General features: G+C 30.2%; 1 protein-coding gene across 1 annotated transcript; it reads right to left on the bottom strand.

Annotated features, from left to right (window-relative positions):
* Nucleotides 1-1,210: 1,210 nt before the first annotated feature.
* LOC133311594 (protein NRT1/ PTR FAMILY 7.3-like) lies at nucleotides 1,211-6,613 on the bottom strand. The gene is made up of 5 exons (XM_061512660.1): nucleotides 6,474-6,613; nucleotides 5,905-6,019; nucleotides 3,417-3,634; nucleotides 2,747-3,300; nucleotides 1,211-2,391 (listed from the first exon to the last, which is right to left on the bottom strand). Exons 1-5 carry the CDS (start codon nucleotides 6,498-6,500, stop codon nucleotides 1,521-1,523), a joined length of 1,785 nt encoding a protein of 594 aa, XP_061368644.1. The 5' UTR covers nucleotides 6,501-6,613; the 3' UTR covers nucleotides 1,211-1,520.
* Between the last annotated feature and the right edge of the window lie 13,346 nt (nucleotides 6,614-19,959).

Genomic DNA, 19,959 nt, shown 5'->3' with positions numbered 1-19,959 from the left:
TGTGTATTCTAATTTAGCTGACGATGCTAGCCAGCAATGAGTCTTAGAAGAAATTGGGAAAGGTAACAATTAAATTAAAAACGTTATGTATAAGTTAGTTATAACATTGATAAACTAATGAAATTTCAGATCATATCAAATCTATGCCAGAATGGTTGCACAAATAGCAATAGGTCAACGTGTCTTCTTTCGGCCAAGAAAAAAAAATATCGAGATGACTTCAAGTATGATTTTAGACAAAAAAAAAAAAAAATTGTCACAAAAGAACCATATGAACTTCATGCTTATACCATGTATTAAAACATAAAAAAGTGAATGTAATGGATGCCTCACAGAACCAGACACTGAAATAGGAACGGTCATACCATTTCAGCTATTCCTATTTCAATTCTGCAGAATTTTGATTCTATGGACCAAACGTACCTTAATTTTTTTTCTGTTAATACCTCTTTTTGCTGCATTAAATCTTCCTATATGGCATTCCATTGTTGTTGGGCGAATTTATGCTAAATTAGAATATATATATATATATATATATATATATATATATATATATAGGAAAAAACATCTATCCTTTTAAAGGATATAAGTTTATATCATTTTAGATCCTAACCGTTGATTTCCGTCCATCAACGGTTATAATCTATTGGGCCAAACTTAATGGGCCAAATTTATTATTAATTAATTAATAATTTTAATCCAATAGATTATAACCGTTGATGGACAGAAATCAACGGTTAGGATCTAAAAGGATATAAACTTATATCCTTTAAAAGGATAGATGTTATTCCCATATATATATATATATATATATATATATATATATATATATATGAGATTTACATTTCTGCAGCTGTTGTACGTGCAGCACTCAAATACTTACCATATATATATTTGAAAGCATTAAATGCGGGGAATCATAACCATACAAAGGATGAAAGTATTAAATGTGGGGAATCATAACCATACACCTGTCGTTGCTGTACGTAAAGCGGCTGTAGAAATGATTTTACCTATATATATATATATATATATATATATATATATATATATACACGAAATTCCTTACTAAAAATATCTCAATCTGATTCTTTTCCAATTAGTGCCTTAGTTAGTGGATTGTCCATGAAATTAAGAGTTCAAGACATCAAGGAAAGAAATGAGATCTGTAAACAGTTGGAAGTTGTAACAGTCCATTTTACACATGAAAATCAAAATTACATATTTTATCATTAGCAATGAAACTTACAAACACAGAAAGTGGCCCTGGAACTGTCATTGTCTCTTCAAAATGTTTAGTTTTACACAACCTGGGATTCAAGACCATGAACTGAAAATCTCAGTAACATGTAACAAAAAAAGAGTGATTACAGTTATAAGAGACTCGGGTAAAAAGGGCTTCTCTTACTACAAACAAACTAGCCAACTATAGTCGAAGTTATTTTGACTAGCTGCTCCCTTCATTCTCTTATTTAATATATATGTTGTTACCATTGCCTTTGATTGTTGTCAATTAAAAATTAGACTTTGAAGTTACCAGGTTCATCATTCTCGTTATATTTCCCTTCAAGCTGTATACTCTTGAACCACTTTGCACATGCAATGTAAACGACCAGGTCTATTGATGTCATGGCAGCTAAGAGGAAGAAAAACCTATCTAAGTGACCTCTGTTTAGGTTTCCAGGGATCCACCCTGGCATGTGATCTTCGGTGGAGATCTTCATAACCATACTAACAAGTAAGCTACTCACATAGTTACCAAGTGAGATGGATGTCATGCAAAGTGCACTTCCAAAGCTCTTTAACCCATCTGGTGTCTGAGCATTGAAGAACTCTAACTGCCCTACATACATAAAAACCTCAGAAGCTCCTATAAGTGCGTACTGAGGAATTTGCCACAAGATGCTTAGAGAGCTTGAGCCACTGCAGTGTGGACATCCTTGTTTTGCATACTTAAGCCTATAGCATTCAACTATTCCAGCTGAAACCATTGCTACTATAGCTATAACAAGCCCAATTCCCATTCTCTGAAGCTCAGTAAGACCCTTGGAACTTGTCTTTTTAAGTTTTCCCACAAGTGGATCAATGACTCGACGGTAGAAGAAAATGAAGATAGCTACGCTGAGGATATCAAAGCTAGACATGCTTGCTGGTGGTATTCTGAACTGGGAAATAGTAGTTTTCATTGCGGCACCTTGCTCCACGAAAAGAGAAGCCATTTGTGTGAAAACCACTGAGTATATTATGGTGCAGAGCCAAATTGGAAGAAGTCTTAGTATGCACTTCACTTCTTCAACTTGAGTTATAGGGCAGAGACTCCAGGGGTTATAAAGGCCACCTTTCTGTTCATCTATATCTCTAGAGGATATAAATGCTGCCCTATCCAAAAACCTACAATGCAGATGATAAATAGTAAACTGATCAGATCTTCACATCTCAGTAGAATCAAGAATGACCAATTATATAAGGGTTCCATTTTTCTATGGAAAAAAATTATCTGATGCAAAAAAAATAATTATAAACTACGGATAATATATAGTTATAATGATAAAATTATTTTTTCTGTATCAATGAAAATGTCTTAGGAGAAAGAAAAATAAACCAACTTTAATATTATAACTATGTACTACATCTAATACATAATTTTTTATTTTTTTGCATGAGATAATTTTTTTCCAGCAATTATACAAATACAGTAAAGGTATTCCATGCAGCCTCAGAGCTATAACTAGTGTCTACTACTTACTTGAACCCATGGGTGTGGAGAATCTTTCTGGTGGAAGATTCCTTTTCATGCATGACATATAAGTCCTCTCCGTTTGGTGCCATTTGAACTCTACATTTCTTTGATGCAGCAACAAGGACTTGGCAGAACCTAGAAAGAGGATTGCCAGTGGGTTTGAAGTGTCTATATCTTGGTGTCCCAACAAGAAATAAGACAAGGGCTGCAAGGGCAGATCCTGCAGAGACCCAGAACCCAAGAGCCCATATTCCTTCATCTTCAAAATAGCCCAAAATGGTGTTTGAGAAGAGTGAACCAAGATTCAAAGCCAGGTAGAAATAGCTAAAAAAGGCCACCTTTGAGTAACCCTCCATTGAGTGTTCTTCGTCAAACTGGTCAGCCCCAAACGTGGCAATATTTGGCTGATATCCTCCATTCCCTAAGGCAATGAGATAGATTGAGAGGTAGAACATCCCCATCACCAAGCTTGATGGTTTCCCACATTGAATTGTTTCATTCCCACAACCTTTAGGTCTAAGCAAGGCGAGGTATGATGAAAGGGACAAGGATACTAGACCCTATATATATCATATCAAATAAGAAGATAATTAGTTGATTATTCAAGAAATGTACTAGCTATAAATTAAAGAGGGTGCAATAAAGAGAAAAGGAAATTGAGATTAATAATACTTACTATTACAAAGATGACCTGAAAGATGGCACAAGTTTTGTATCTTCCCCAATAAGAATCACTAAGGAAAGCACCCACAAGAGAGAAAATATAAACTGTGCCAGTCCACTTGCTCACATTGTTAGCAGCATCAGCATTATTTTGGCCCAACACCCTTGTCAGGAACAACACTAGGTTCACTCCGATCCCAAAGAATGCTAAGGTTGCCAGACCTTGGTTCACTGATTGGTGCAATCAACAAAATAAGCAGTGTTAGCACCATGTTAATTATTAGTCTCTCTGAAATAATAAATGCATGCCTGACTGAGGTGGTAGAAAAGGATGTATACGTAATTAAAAAAAGGTGTAAATATGCACTAAGAAAAAAAGATTCATGTATACATTTTTTTTTTTTTGCATGGCTAAATCAAACAGGATTAGTAATATCTGCCAAAGGTAGTTGGTCTTGTCACTTCTGCTTGTGCGCTGTTTTTTTATCTGTTCCCAAATTGCACATTAATAACAATATGAAGTATCTAGTCCGTGGTTCATACTTATTAAAATTAAGTGAATTCATGTGACATTAAAATAAAACAAAGGATGAAGAAAATATAATTGAGTTATATATTTTAAATTTTAATTCATACTATGGCACTGAATCCAGTACTGAAGATTTATCCCTAAGAATGTCTTCCCAGTTCACCCAAAATAATAATAATAATTTGAAACGGAAATTATTTCTTTATAAGAAAGTGCCTTTTATATTTAGAAAAGGAAAACTACTGATGATAAATTAAAACCCTTTTTTATGTTGGATTCCTTTACTACAGTGTCTCTATAAACAAAAGAAATAGATATTTTATTTTAGCAAATGCATTTCCATCTAAAGTTCAATACTCACAGATTTTTCTTTTTCTTTTTGGGTACATAATATAATAACAGATTTTAGAACACGCGTGCACGCATGTTAATTGTTTGCGCACTTTTTCTCAGCACACACGGAAAGCTTCAGAAATAACCTAACAATGATCATAATACTTGTCTGATTGTGACCTACCAATATCTTATTTTTGGAACGAACTAGTAATAAGGTAGTTAGTGGGCATTCATCAATTAACAATTTAACAAGCCACAATTACTATTTTATGCACTAAATATATAATAATTTACTCTTCCTTGCACTCCATGTCAAATGGTCATGTATCGACGCTTTTGAATAAATTTTTGGTGCTGATGTTACATCAAAGATTCAGTACATTCTATCGATAAAAATCAGCTAAAGTAGATTCAGTACATCCTATCGATAGAAATATTATATGTCAGTTAAAGTTTTTTTTTTTCTGTCAAATTTTTTCTCTCTGCTATCGTATGTAATGCTTCTATTGGTGGGATGCACTGAATCTTAATACAATAGTAGTACCAAAGATTTATTCTTATGCTTCAGGCAACAACCCACGTCACGCTAGATCCTAACACTGATTACGTCTCAGGAACGAATTCCTCTCTCGAATGCATGCTAATTTCCTCACTTTCACTCCCTCGTTTTCCCGATCTTTCCTGTCGTTTATCAGGATTCAGAATCTCTACCTATTTTCTCTCTTTCCTCAACTTATTTCGTGAATTAAGTGGAGCACGACGTTCCAATGTTTAAGTTGTCGTTTTTTACTTTCTGAAACTGATAAGATAACCAGGAGAGCTTGTTCGTTTCGTTTGTGGACCAACTTAAAAGCAAGTTCTAGATTCCCTTTTATTCTCCTGATAAGCTATCTAAAATATATAAATACATTTGGATGAGGTTGTAAAAAAAAGATTTTTTATGCCTTACTTATTTTAGAAGTATTTTTTTATAAAAGTTAAAACTACTTAATTTTTTTTTTAAATTTAACATTTGAAAATATTATTTGAATTTTAACTTCTGTGTTTTTTAAAAACCAAAATTTTTAATTTTTAATTTTTAAAAAAGCAGAATTTTAATTTTTTTATGACTTCTATTTTTCTTAAAGCAAACATTGAAATAAATTTTATAGTGAAAATGACTCCTTTTTTTCTAAAAAAAAATGTTTTTAGAGAAAAAAAACTCATTCAAAGGAGGCAAAAGTCTATAAACGACCGCATTATTCATCAAAATTTCCGCTGGACAATTTTCTTGAAACTTCTACGGCTCCAAGGACTGCCACGAGTCACCCCTATCATTAACTATATGTAGACGTAGCGCGCACACACTCACAAATGAGGTTAATAAGATCAATAGATATACCCTAGTGTGGGATACAATTCATAAAGGAAGTGCTACTTGAAATGTTTTGCACCGAAAAAAAATGATTTATAAAAGTATAGACAAAAAAATTAAGAACTGTATACATAGTGGTGCCTGCTATTTTTATTGCCTTCTATACTAGGGGGCACACAGGGTTATATATATGTATGATTTTAATGCGTTACCATGTGACAAAAAAAACATATACACATGAATTATAAAAAAGTTGTCCTGTTATTTATGTTTGGAACTTACATAGTATGATAGTTCCAGCAACCCATCTCCCAGATTTGGCTCTGATTGCAGGGCGGCCATGCCAATCAACACTTCCATCAAGAGTGAACTCTTCTGGTTCTTCTTTGAACTGTTTCTGCAGAGAGTTTTGAGCACACACACACAAAAAAATGGCAGCATTATTAGTACTTATAATTAACACATACATATAGTTTAACTATATATATATATATTAAGAGGATAGTTATATTGAAAAAAAAAAAAATTCTACAAACTACACTATATCTTATTAGTAAGACTTCACTTAAGAGTGTCTTACCAGTAAGACATATTGTAATTTGTAAACAAAAAAATTTATAGATACAATATTTCTTATATATTAATTAATAAACCAGAAGGGCATGCTCAAAACATGCACTATGCAGGTGATCAACGGAGTGTATATATATATATAGTGAGAAAGACAAGAAGGGTTAAGATGCATAAAAGTGATTTCAATTTTCTTCAGAAATAAAGAATAAACATATATTAGGAAAGTCTATATATATATATATATATATATATATATATATATATATATATATAGTTACCTCTTTGGAGACCTCTAAGCTGGCCATTGATGATGTGAAAGTGAAAGAGAAAGAGGAAGTTCAATTAAGTTCTCAACCAGCTGCTTTAGAATGCAGGTGAGAGAACTGAAGCAGAGGAAGGTTGTTGATTGGAACGAAGGCCAAAGAGAAGAACAAAATTTACACATGAAGCAGAGAGGGTGGGAGTGTTCTATAAATAAAGGAAATGAGGGTGTCATGAACGGTGGAGATTTCAGAGTACCAAAGTGGGGACATCCCATGTCTCATCCTAGTCCAAAACTGTGTTAAAAAATAATTTTAAAAATACATCTATCTTATTTTGTATGATAATTTTTTGTATCAAAATTGTAATGAACATCTAGTAACTAACTATGTTTGAATAAAAAAAATTAACAAAATCAACAAAAATGTAATCTTTTTTATTATTGTAAATCGTTTTATACGTTCCAAATATCTAGTATTTTACTTTAACATATCATTGTTTGATATTAATACAAACAGTGCAGGTATCCACTTATTAATTTTCTTATTTTTTATAATTTAATAAATAAATTTAATGAAGAGTATAATTATTTTAATTAGACTTACAATATTTTATAATTTAAGGTTGTTCTTTTATTATATAAAATAGTTATTAAAAAATCATTGAAATAAGTATGATAATACCAACTTATAATACTATACATGGAATGCCAGCTATTGATAGATACAAATAATTTTCTTTTGGACTGAAATATACGACAGGTCCATATCTGTTTTAGTACCCACATAATTTTTTTTTCATTTTCTTTTATTTTTGGGCTATATTCATTTTTTTGATCATCAAATTAAAAGATGTATTGTATTTTATTTTTGGAATATCAATATTTTAATCTTTTAAAACATTTATAAATTATTAATTTTATAATAAATCAATGATTAATAAATAATTAATAATATATTAAATGCTGCTTTTCAAAAACGTTAATTATTCGTTTGTTTTAATAATTTCACTTCAAATTTAGCCAAATTTTTATAGTTCAAAACCATTTTAAAAAAAAATTGTTAATTTTTTAGTAAAGCTACAAGAATATATTGAAAAGGGATTGGACCATTAACTTTGTTTGGAAATTATAGATATTAATTTATATTTTTGTAAATTATAGATTTGTTTTATAAAAAAAAAAAAATTTATAAAAATTAAATTAAATTTATAATAAGATTATAAAGATCAAAAGAATGACGTAAACTTTTCAAAAAATGAATACCGAAAAATTTAATGGAAGCAATTAGAGGATTGGGCCCTCGTGTGGTCGTTTTTCGGCAGCTAGTTTGATATTGACAGTTTACAAGCACTCCCTTATATGAATTTTAAATTTGCGTACGCACATTTCTATTTGACATTTCAATCCTCATATTAGAAGAATATCTACAAGATTAAGTTACATAAGCAGTGAATTGTGTATGATGTTTTGATGATACGTCGAATAAAACTCTGCATCATTACTAATATGAAAATAATAAGAGTTTGATGTTTGTCATTTTAAATGACATAAGTTATGTTATTTTAGAATAGAGATAGACACAAAAAAATGAAAAATCTTGGGAGAGAGAAAGGGAGTGATTTTTTTTAATTTAAATTTTAAATTTTTTGTGTCAGTATCTCTCTTAAAATGACATAAATTTCTGTCATTTAAGATGACAAATACTTTTCCCAAATAATAATTCTCCTCTGAACGGGGGGTTATGCGAAGAGAGGAGAAAAAAGATGAAAAATTGAATCTTAATTATTTTTACGTGAGCGTGGGAGATAAAATTTTCTTCCTATTACAGGAAAAATATTATTTTCTACTAGTATTTATACAAAAATCATACAAGTCAAGGACTGAACGTTATATATATATATATATATATATATATATATATATATATATATATATATATATATATATATATATAGAGAGAGAGAGAGAGAGAAATATTTCTCAAGCAGCTTGAGATAAGTTTATTTCCGGCTACCCCAAAACTACGTCGTTTTATTTATTTATTTCTTTATATTAATTGATTCACCTTTGAATGGTTATGATTCCTTTTTTCTCTCTCTTCCTTTATCACCATTGATCCATATTTGTACGGTTATGATTTAGTAGCCAGAGATAAAATTATCTCAAGCAGCTTGAGAAACGATAAGCCCATATAGTGAAAAATATTTCTCAAGCAGCTTGAGATAAGTTTATCTCCGGCTACCCCAAAACTACATCGTTTTATTTATTTATTTCCTTATATTAATTGATTCATCTTTGAATGGTTATGATTCCTTTTCTCTCTCTTCCTTTATCACCATTGATCCATCTTTGTACGGTTATGATTTAGTAGCCGGAGATAAAATTATCTTAAGCAGCTTGAGAAACGATAAGCCCATATAGAGAAAAATATTTCTCAAGCAGCTTGAGATAAGTTTATCTCCGGCTACCCCAAAACTACGTCGTTTTATTTATTTATTTCCTTATATTAATTGATTCACCTTTGAATGGTTATGATTCCTTTTTTCTCTCTCTTCCTTTATCACCATTAATCCATCTTTGTACGGTTATGATTTAATAGTCGGAGATAAAATTATCTCAAGCAGCTTGAGAAACGATAAGCGCGCACACACACACACACATATATATATATATATATATATATATATATATTTCTAACTCATTATATCATGTAAGAATCTTTGAACACAAAGCATGAATAATACATAGATTTATTTTATATTAATTTTAATTTACATTTTATTTTTATTTAAAAATTAAAACGGGTAAGTATGAAATTCAAGAACATTTTATCACAGAAAGACATTATATTTATAACTTTTTTTCGCTTATAATCTCTTATGATTAAATCTTAACTGTTAATTTTTGTCAATCTAATGGATATAATTTATTGGGTCACATTTATTAATTAATTATTAATTCTCAATAAATTATAACTGTTAAATTGAAAAAAAATCAACGATTAAAATTTGATTGTTAAAGGTTGTAAAGCGAAAAGAGCTTGTAAATATAACCTCTCTCATTATATAAAAATATTAAATAAATTTTGCATTAATAATTTTATATATTATTGTTGGGCTGCAGTCAAGGAGAGCCCAATTAGGAGAGATTACAATTTACACGTCAAATCGGCATAAGCCATAAACTCACAACAAAGGATCTGATACCACAAATCAACTCAAAACTTTAAAGCATTGAGTTTATAGGTCCCTTTCGCTTATATGTATTACAATCTCCCCCTCAAGCAAGGGCCAAGGGAAGTCTAATTAGGGGAGATTACCTTCCACACATCAAATGGGTCTAAGCAACAAATTCATAACAAAGGATCCGATATTATATCTTAACCCAAAATCTTAAGACATTAAATTTATAAATCATTTCACATATATGTACTATATTTATACCATCACTTTTTATTATAGGACTTTTTATCACTCGTACTAAAATTTTCAACAATTATCTCAAATTACGGTGTTTTAATACTTTTATTGAAGGTTGAAGAGCCATGGATTCAAATCAAGATCTAAATTCTATACATAGACGTTTTAGACAGAAGGTACCGGAAGTACATTCAGCGTTTTCATCCACTGAATTTTACGGGTTAGTTTCGAGGAGAAAGGAATAAATATCTAATCAATAAACATGGCGTATGGGGGCCGCAGACAACGAGAAAAATGCTCATTCACATGGGATTTTTTTTTTTTTTTTTTTTTTGGTACAAACACATGGGATTTAATTTGCACACGTTTGGTGACTGTTGTTTTTTAACTTTTTTTATTAAATAATAAAAATTATTTATGTATCTTTATTTAATAACTTAAATTTTTAAGATAATTAATTTATAATATAGTAGTAGAACCTTTCTGATTATGTGGTTTATTCAATCCTTAATATTTTCCTTCTTCGAAATTATAAAGTTAAACTTTTTTTGATACAATAGTGACACTGAGATCCCAACCTACAATATATATCTTTTGTAAACTACCCAAATTCCTCTCCAAAAATCAATCCTAGAGGCTTAAAAAGTTAAATTTTAGTATGAAATAAAGTAACTCTATGAATTGTTCACGTTTTTTAAGTTTAGAGGACTTTTGTATTAAGTGAAAAAATTCAATTTTTTATTTAAGGGAATAAAAGTGACAATAATGCAACGCCTAATCAGTTGATAAAAAAATTTGATAACATGAGTCAACTATCGTGAAATCTTAAGTTATTAGATAAAAATACATTAAATAATTTTTATTTTTAAAAATTTTATTTTCAAAAAGAAAAGTATTCGGGTGATTGTCATATTAAAGGTGTATGCCATTGTTTAGTTTTTATATGTATACATAAAATCATGAGACATAATGTTTACAAGTTTAATCCATTTTCAACTTATTATGAAACTAATCAGTGTCCTACGGCTATTATTAAATATGTAAATAGGAATCAAGTCAGGTTTTGGCTTGAATAAGTGAAGTCAATGTAAAATAATTTGAGCTTGGTTTGATCTATTAATTTGAAGCAAACTAAATTATGGGTCTGAGCTGAATTATTTTTAAAAAATAAAAAGGTCTATATATATAACACTTATTAACCTATATAAACATGTAAATTATAATAAGCCTTCAACATTCCAAACCTACTTACCCTATCAGACCACTTAGACCACCTTTTAAATTATATTATATGATATAATTTTAAATAAATATAAGGCGACTTCCAAATTTATAGACCATTCCTTTTAAAATTATGCCTTTACAGGCTTATTTTAGACCTAAGCCTGACTATTTTACAAGCATATGTTAAGTAATAAACCTCTAATATGTAATCTAACTTATTCAGACCCTTAATTATTATACTATTCAAGAAACTCACCATAAGAACATTGTCATGTGCTGATTATGTACCGCACGAGAAAGTGATCATCATAAGAAACGAATGTTATTCCGGGGGAATAAACACAATCATGTTGGTTTTTTTGTTTTTTTGTTTATGATTCGCTTGTTATTGATTTAGCTCAAATATTATATGCGATATGATTCTATTATTCCATAAATATATGTTCATTTCATTCCTCGACAAAAGGAAAGGTTTACAATTGAAACAATTCCAATTACTGTTTTCTTTTCCTAGCCAGTGGGAAACCATGCGTATTGAATGAATTCTCATTAATTATGAGAAATTAATGGACATATGTTACGTGTAAGTAGTTAGTGCAGTTAATTAGTTACATTCTGCTGTAAGTAGGAGTTTACATACTGTTAGTTACTGTCACATGTAAAGTGTAAAGCTACTTCTATAAGAATTCAAGGGACTCATTGAGGTCATCATGAAATAACAGAATCAGTTTCATTGTTCTTTTCTTCTTCTTCTCTTTCACTAACCTTCTGTAACTAACTACTATTTACTAACAAACTACATATCAATAGTTTTACACTTTATATGTGACAGTAACTAACAGTAAACTCCTACTTAGGGCAGAATATAACTAATTAATTTTATGTTATCTATTAATTTCTAAGAAATACATAATTCTTTTATGAATTAAATGAATTATAGATATGAATTAATATTCATATTCATAATTCATTTAAGTCAAAAGTGAATATATATATATATATATATATATATATGGGCTTATCGTTTCTCAAGTTGCTTGAGATAATTTTATCTCCGGCTAATAAATCATAACCGCACAAATATGGGTCAATGGAGATAAAGAAAGAGAGAGGAAAAAAAATCATAATCATTCAAAGGTAAAACAATTAATATAAGGAAATAAATAAATAAAACGACGTAGTTTTGGGATGAACGGAGATAAATATATCTCAAACTGCTTGAGAAATATTTCTCTCTCTTTCTCTCTCTCTATATATATATATGGGTTTAGCGGATGTACAATGACTACACCTACGGATTGATACATCATACAATCATATAAAACTACGTCGTTTTATAGTGTGAAAGCAATAAATATGGGAATCTTAACCATAAAAAGGTGGAATAAATATAAAGCATTAAATATGGGGAATCATAACCATACAAATGTGAAAATAAATATAATATTTATATTTTATACTTTTAATTTTGAACGCGAACTTCCTTGATCCCTTCCAAAACTAGGTGATTGTACCAATGTTTAAATGCAGTCACATTACAAGTTATTTTGCACACACACACATATATATATATATATATATATATATGGGCAGGATCATCTTACATTGGTGTAAGAATAATAAGTCTTACACCAAATCTTAACTATTGATTTTCTGCATCTAACGGTTAAGATTTATTAGGTTTTACTCATTAATTAATTTTTAATTCCTAATAAATCTCAACCGTTAGATACACGGAAATCAACGATTAAGATTTGGTGCAATATTTATTATTCTTACACCAGTGTAAGTTGATCATATCCTATATATATATATATATATATATATATATATATATATATATATATATATATATATATATATATATATATATATATATATATATATGAGCTTATTGTTTCTCAAGCTGCTTAAGATAATTTTATCTTCGGCTACTAAATCATAACCATACAAAGATGGATCAATGGTGATAAAGGAAGAGAGAGAAAAAAGGAATCATATCTTCCATTCAAAGTGAATCAATTAATATAAGAAAATAAATAAATGAAACGACGTAGTTGTAAAGAACCAATTCAACCCAAAAGCTTAAGCTGTTGGTGAGGTTACATTAATGATTTTATATATCTCAAAACGCCTCATCACACGAGAGCCCACTAGGCTTGAAGGGTGGGATTTTATATATCTCAACACGCCCCCTCACACGAGAGCCCACTAGGCTTGAAGGGTGGACAATGCACAGACCCACCTACCTGTGTAAACTAAGAAATTCCACTTGAAAGAAAGTGGGGGGCGGCGAGGATTGAACCTGGGACACGAGGCTTTGATAACATGTAAAGAACCAATTCAACCCAAAAGCTTAAGCTGTTGGGTGAGGTCACATTAATGATTTTATATATCTCAACAGTAGTTTTGGGGTAGCCGGAGATAAAATTATATCAAGCTGCTTGAGAAATATTTTTTCCTATATATATACATACATATATATATATTCTTTTTAGCCCCGTAAGTTAAAAATGAATATCCATGCCTGCACACGTTCGCACACACACTTAGGGGGGTGTATTGGATTGAGATTTCAAAGAATTTTGATGGATTGTTTTTGGACAAAAAAATCTGTTGGTATTCGATTATGATTTTAATGGATTGAAAAAAAGTCACGTGCTATTCGATTAGGATTTTAAAGGATTATTTTAAAATCCGTTGGTATTCAATCAGGATTTTAAACAATGGAATCACAATCTCGTGGTATTCAAAAATCCGACGATTTTAATGGATTTTCTATTGGTGTGAATTTCGTGAGACTTTTTAGTGAAAAATATAAATAGGATGTTTCTCTCACAATCTCACCCCAACCCCTAGGATTTCTTAAGATTCTTCTGTTGCAGTGTTTTCTTCTTCCCTTGGCAGGTTGACTGCTCGAAATTGGGTTCCGCCATGGGAGTTTCATCAAAACTAAAAAAAAGCATATTTTGAGCAATTTTTATCACAAAACAACCGAGAAACAACAAACCAACGAGATTTTATTATAATCTATCTCAAAAATAACATATTTTTGAGCTATTTTTGAGAAATTTTGGAAGTTTAAAAAGTGATTTTTCAAGCTATGGGTCGCGGTTTTTCTTGGCACAAAAACGTGTGATTTTTGTATTAAAAACAACATAAAACAGTGAAAAAATAACAGGGAAACTAAAACCCTCAAACCAATTTTCGTTTTACATAAATGAAGCAATATCAATTTAAAGAAAGATTGAAACTTTCATAATATGAACCCTATATTTCGTAACAATATATTCATGAAAGGAATTCCTTCACTATAGGAAACGATTTCAAACATTTTTTGTGTCAGTAGATAACTAAGAACTTGTTTCTCAAAAGCCCCAAAGCAATTTAAGGTTTCAAATTTCAATGTATCGACTGAAACAAATTTGAGAAATTTTCTAAACTTTCATGTAATTAAACCCAAAATTTCGGATTCAAATTTTTTTTAGAATATTCAATGAAAATATGCATATGACATATGGTTAGAAAACTCTCATCACTTTAAACAAAAAGCCTAAGGTTTTCAAGATCAATTGCAAAAATTTCAAACGAAATTTTATCATGAACTTTAGGTTCTATATGCAAATTTAGAATTATTTTTATAATTAAAAAAAATTGGGTCTTATAATCATATATGCATAACTTTGATACCAAATGAAGAAGATAATTTTCAACCCATTAGATATGTGAAAAGTCGTTGTTTAGTAGTTTTGAATGTTTGTTAAAAATTATATTATGTTTTACTGATTGAGAAAATTATATTAGGTTTTACTTTTTTTTTTAATTTCATTGCATTTCTTTGTTATTTTTTTATGGAGAATATTATACTTACAACCTATTTTTGTTTACAACCATATTTTAATCGTTGATTTCCGTCAATCAATGATTATTATTTTCACAAATCAAACTCTTTAATTAATATTTAACTTGGAAGTTAACCGTTGATATATGGTTATTATTTTCGCAAATCAAACTCAAACTCAAACTCATTGAGAAAATTATATTAGATTTTATTGATATGTGGAGAGTTGTTGCTTAGTAATTTTTGAGATAATTTTCATCTCGTTGTTAAGTTTACTTTTTTTTATTAATATCATTGCATTTTTTTGTTATTTGTTTTTATTGACTCTTGTAATTTTGAATATTTGCTAAAAATTCATATAGTTTTTTAAAATCTTATAAATTCATATTGTCCTTTCAAATCTTATGAATTCTATTAAAATCCTTTAAAATCTAATCCTATGAAATCTTGATTGTAAAAAAAGTCTTTTAAAAAAGTCTATAAAGTCTCTCTAATTCTAAAATGTCTTTTAAAATCTGTAGGATTTTTTATCTCAAAAAAATCTTTTAAAATCCTAATTCAATATTGTTATTAAAATGGGTTGAACCAATAGTTGAACTACTGATCCATTGACACACACATATATATAATATTAGAGTCCTAGCAATTATTATTAAAATCGGTTGAACCAATAGTTGAACTACTAGTCCATTGACCCACACACACATATATAATATCATAGTCCTAGCCATTGTTATTAAAATCGGTTGAACCAATAGTTAAACTACTAATCCATTGACCCACTACCTTGACCGGGTTGACGACCAAGTCAAGTTTAATAATATTGGTCCTAACTAATTGATTAACACTTTATTAGACAACTACAAGGCTTGGTTTACGGACAAATCCTGCAATCAACTATTGTTCGAGCAAAAATTGTAAGAGTAAAGTATCTTTTTGGTACTCAACAAAAATTACGGAATCTATTTTAATTTCTTAGAAGAAAAAAAGTCGATTTGTGATCCGTCTGAAATTTAAAATAGATCCAATTAGTCAAAATCATGATCCCTCTGAAATTCAAAGAAGACGCACATTAGTCTCTTTTGAGAGACTAATATGGGTCTATTTTGAATTTCAGAGGGACCACGAGTAGACTTTTTTTATAAAGGTTTTAAATTGGACCTGTGATATTTGTTGGGGACCCAAAAGGTACTTATTATATAATTCAAGATTTTAAATGAATCTTTCTTCATATATTTACTTGAGTTGATTATAATGATATTTCGTATCATTAATTTCAACTAGTTCATAAATTTACTCTATAATTAAATTAATATTTAAAAAAGCAACAAAGAAACAGAAGATGATTTTGTACCATAGTTATTAAATCATTTAGTCGTTTGTCTTTGATTGTTTTTTTTTTTTAAAGCGAATCAGAACCCCTGGTATCCTCACGGGTTCGACTCTTTGAGCCGCCTATGGACTAATCCAGAGTTCGGGTGCGAGTCCAAGGATTACGGTACTTATGCCCCTCCCCAGATGGTGTTGGTGGAATTCAAACCGAGGTCCTCTTCCACCACTCAGTCCCCATGCTACCAACTGACCCACCACACTTGGGTGTGTCTTTGATTGTTTAATACGTTGAATGTTCAATCTAGTTTACACCAAAAGTTTTTACTTTTCATTGAGGTCAGTGAAACTTGCATTTTAAAAAATTTCTTTTTTACTTATATGTTTTATAGAAAAAATTATTTTCTTTCAAACAAGTTTTTAGGTGTCAAAACTTCAAAGAGAATGAAGAAGTACATTCGAGTAACTGTTTTCTCAGGAAAGAAAGAACGCTACGTGTTTTAGCATATCAGGTCAAATATGCGGTATGCATCAGCACCATGTACTACAGTGATGATATAATTTACTTTAGATACGGCCCCTCTTATCAATTGGGTGGTAAAACATATCCTTGCATGCGGGTCGATCCGCAACACATGCATACATCAAAATAATCAAAATTTATGTGACCCATGATGAATCGTGTCCAAATTTTAATTTTTAACTCGTGAATAAAAAGATATCATATTCAGATTAAACGGTTTTACACGTATAGCTCATACCTTAACACGACACTTATCCAACATGGTGAAATAATATTTTAACTCCTACTTATCAACCATCCATAATCTTACAAGAAGAAGTGGTAAAAAAAATTATGCGTGTCATATATGGCAACTTTTTCCTAATTTTTACTACTCCTTTTCAAATAGCAGTAAAGTCCAATTCCAGCATATTTTTGTTCAGACATGAAATTCAGCCTATCTTAATTAGGCACACACCTTTTGTCTTGGTTTGTGTTATATTGGTAATTGAATTTCTACAACTAGTGACCGATTAGATTCATTTCCCTACAAGGAACTCTCCCATGTCTTTGTTCCGAGACCATTTGTGCATAAGATGTCAAAATTACAAAAAAGAGAGTAAAAAAAGCATGTTAAAAGGAACACAACTGTTACGCACGACAAAACAAACTCCAGATATCCCACTTTTGTCGCTGATGTAAAATGATAGAGAAAACCATTTACACAATTGGTGCAATGCAAGGAAGGTCGTGACAAAAGAGTCATTGTAATGTAGAAATAAAGGCCAAAAAGAAAAGAAAAGAAAAAAAAAAAAAGCAATGTAGGCATAACATGTCAATTTTAAGTTAAAGACTCGTGCTAGCTAGTACATTTTCAAACACCTGCTTTTTAAAAAAAAAAAGATGGCAATATGAAAGGTGAGGATTAGGGATAATAGCAAGTTAGTAGGCAGGATCTCAAATCAAGAATTTTCCCATTATGACTAATAAGTTTGTAACATTCACTAACTTTGGCTATGAAATGGAATTGCTCGTATTGCGTATATGTAACTGACTTATCAACAGCAACACCATAAAGCATATTTGGAAATTTTCACGCACTAGAGCACTAAACATGCATACCCCTGCAATAAAATCTGTCTTATCATTTGCTGCCATATTATATATTTATTCTAAAGTCTATTTCAATAGTCAGATCCCACCCATTATTCATAAACATCAACATCGTGACCAAATTTTTACCAGAATATCCATTTTACGGAACAATCATGAACATGGATCACGAGAGGAAGGGTGAGGCAGACAATGACCTGTTTTTAGTCCATGGTGACAGGCACACTTTTATGCATATTCATTGGTTGCCCTTTCCGTGGGCTTTTGAGTATGGTCTTCATCTCTATTTTAAGAGGACAATCAAGTCAAACATTTCACTGTTGGTGTTTCAATCTTTGGATGCACTTATCACTCTTCTCTGCTCTCTCTCACTCATATTTGTAGTACTGGCTATTATGTCTCTTCGGTTTATAGTGGCATAAAGAGTTTAGATTCATTGTTACCTTTGGTAAACTATGGTGCATCGCATCGTTGAAATCATCATGAAATGGTTTTCCAACATGTGTAAATAAAGAGTTTAGATTCATTGTTACCTTTGGTAAACTATATGGCGCATCTTACTAAGTGGTGCATCATTGAAATCATGAAATGGATTTACAACATGTGTAAAAGGAAATGATTGAGCTCATTTTCTTGCCAAGCATGGTTTGGAGCTGTTTGGTACGCGTCATTTTTCAGGATTCTCGGAAAACTGAATTTTTTTAAATTTTAAATTTTCGGATATTATCATAAACTGAATGTTAAAATCATATTTTTGAAAATCGAGATTCCCGGAAAAAAAAAAATTCTCCACTACCAAAACACCCAATGGGCTACATAGGTTTTTTTTTTTGGCTCATCTTCCTATATTAATTAGTTGGGATATTGTTCAGTTGTTAAAAAAAAAAAAAAAATCAATGGCTTATTATTTATTAGGTACTAGGAGTCTTGATTACTCAATTATGTTATGATGAATTTGAGGTTAAAGGTAAATTCTATGTGTAACAATATATTTTTTATTAAATTTTATAATAAATATATCACTATGTATGAATGTACATCAATATTAACATGGCTATTAGCCCGTACTTATTGCTAATATTTTGTCAGTGGACATTGTTTTAGTGTGATATTATTTTTTTCTATCTTTCTATTTTGGCAGCGTCAGTATATCTATAGTACTGAAAATATTTTCACAAGAATAGAAGTAATCATTCCCACATGTGATTTGCCATATTGGTTCTGACCTATCTCGTCAGTCCATTTAATCCAACCCAATGAGTCCTGTATAAAGGCAGGTTAAAGAGAGTCAATTCGTTGATCAATTTTTTTTAGATGTGAGGGAGCAAATATGTTTCAATATTTGTAATGCCAAAAAAAATTTATAATCAAGATTTTTATCCTAGTCTTTCCCTATAAAAGATGGAGAAGAAAACATTTCATTTATGAAGAATGTTATCTAGGTATGAAGGCAAAATGAGTGTTTTTTTTTTTGTTTTTGCAAAGAGAAAATAAGACATACTAACATTCATTTTATTTATTTTTTTATAATAGACATACTAACATTCATTAATTGCTCTTCCTAAAGATTGAGTTTGACATACACTTAGGCTTGAAATTAAAAAATAAAAATACATTGGAGTGAATTTGAATTAAAAAATATTATATAACTCATAAATAAAAATATGGGGCAGGTTATACTTACAAACTTTTTTGTTTACAAACTCTTACAAACTACACTATGTAGGACCGGTCCTACATTAATCACACAGTATACGACCGGTCCTACATTAGTGTAAACGGATCCTGTCCCTAAAAATATTATATAACTCATAAAATAAGATTTATTTTTAAATTTTTTTTCATTACATTTAAATCAGTTATCTCGCCAATGTATAAAAAAAAGGCAGTTATCTCATTATCTTATTATAAAACGGTACATGTTAATTTTTCAAATCATTTTTAAAAAGTAGGCCAACCCACTTGACCATGACACTCCATGCTATCGTTCATGCCAGGGTTTCGGCACTCCATTTTGGGGAAATATTTATTGTATTACCATCGCACCATTGGTGCAACGAGCCAACAAAATCCA

The sequence above is a fragment of the Gastrolobium bilobum genome, unplaced genomic scaffold (assembly GCF_033153095.1).
Source record: "Gastrolobium bilobum isolate Gb01-03AN ecotype WA unplaced genomic scaffold, APGP_CSIRO_Gbil_v1 utg37739, whole genome shotgun sequence".
In the NCBI taxonomy this organism is placed as follows: domain Eukaryota; kingdom Viridiplantae; phylum Streptophyta; class Magnoliopsida; order Fabales; family Fabaceae; genus Gastrolobium; species Gastrolobium bilobum.
This window is presented reverse-complemented; position numbering and strand designations above follow the sequence as displayed.

Excerpts from the sequence above, each read along its gene's own strand:
- LOC133311594 (XM_061512660.1), bottom strand. The coding sequence starts at position 6,500 with ATGGCCAGCTTAGAGGTCTCCAAAGAG. Across the intron at positions 3,301-3,416 it reads TTCAGGTCATCTTTGTAATA|GGTCTAGTATCCTTGTCCCT; the intron begins GTAAGTATTATT and ends TGATATATATAG. Across the intron at positions 2,392-2,746 it reads CTCCACACCCATGGGTTCAA|GTTTTTGGATAGGGCAGCAT; the intron begins GTAAGTAGTAGA and ends TCTGCATTGTAG.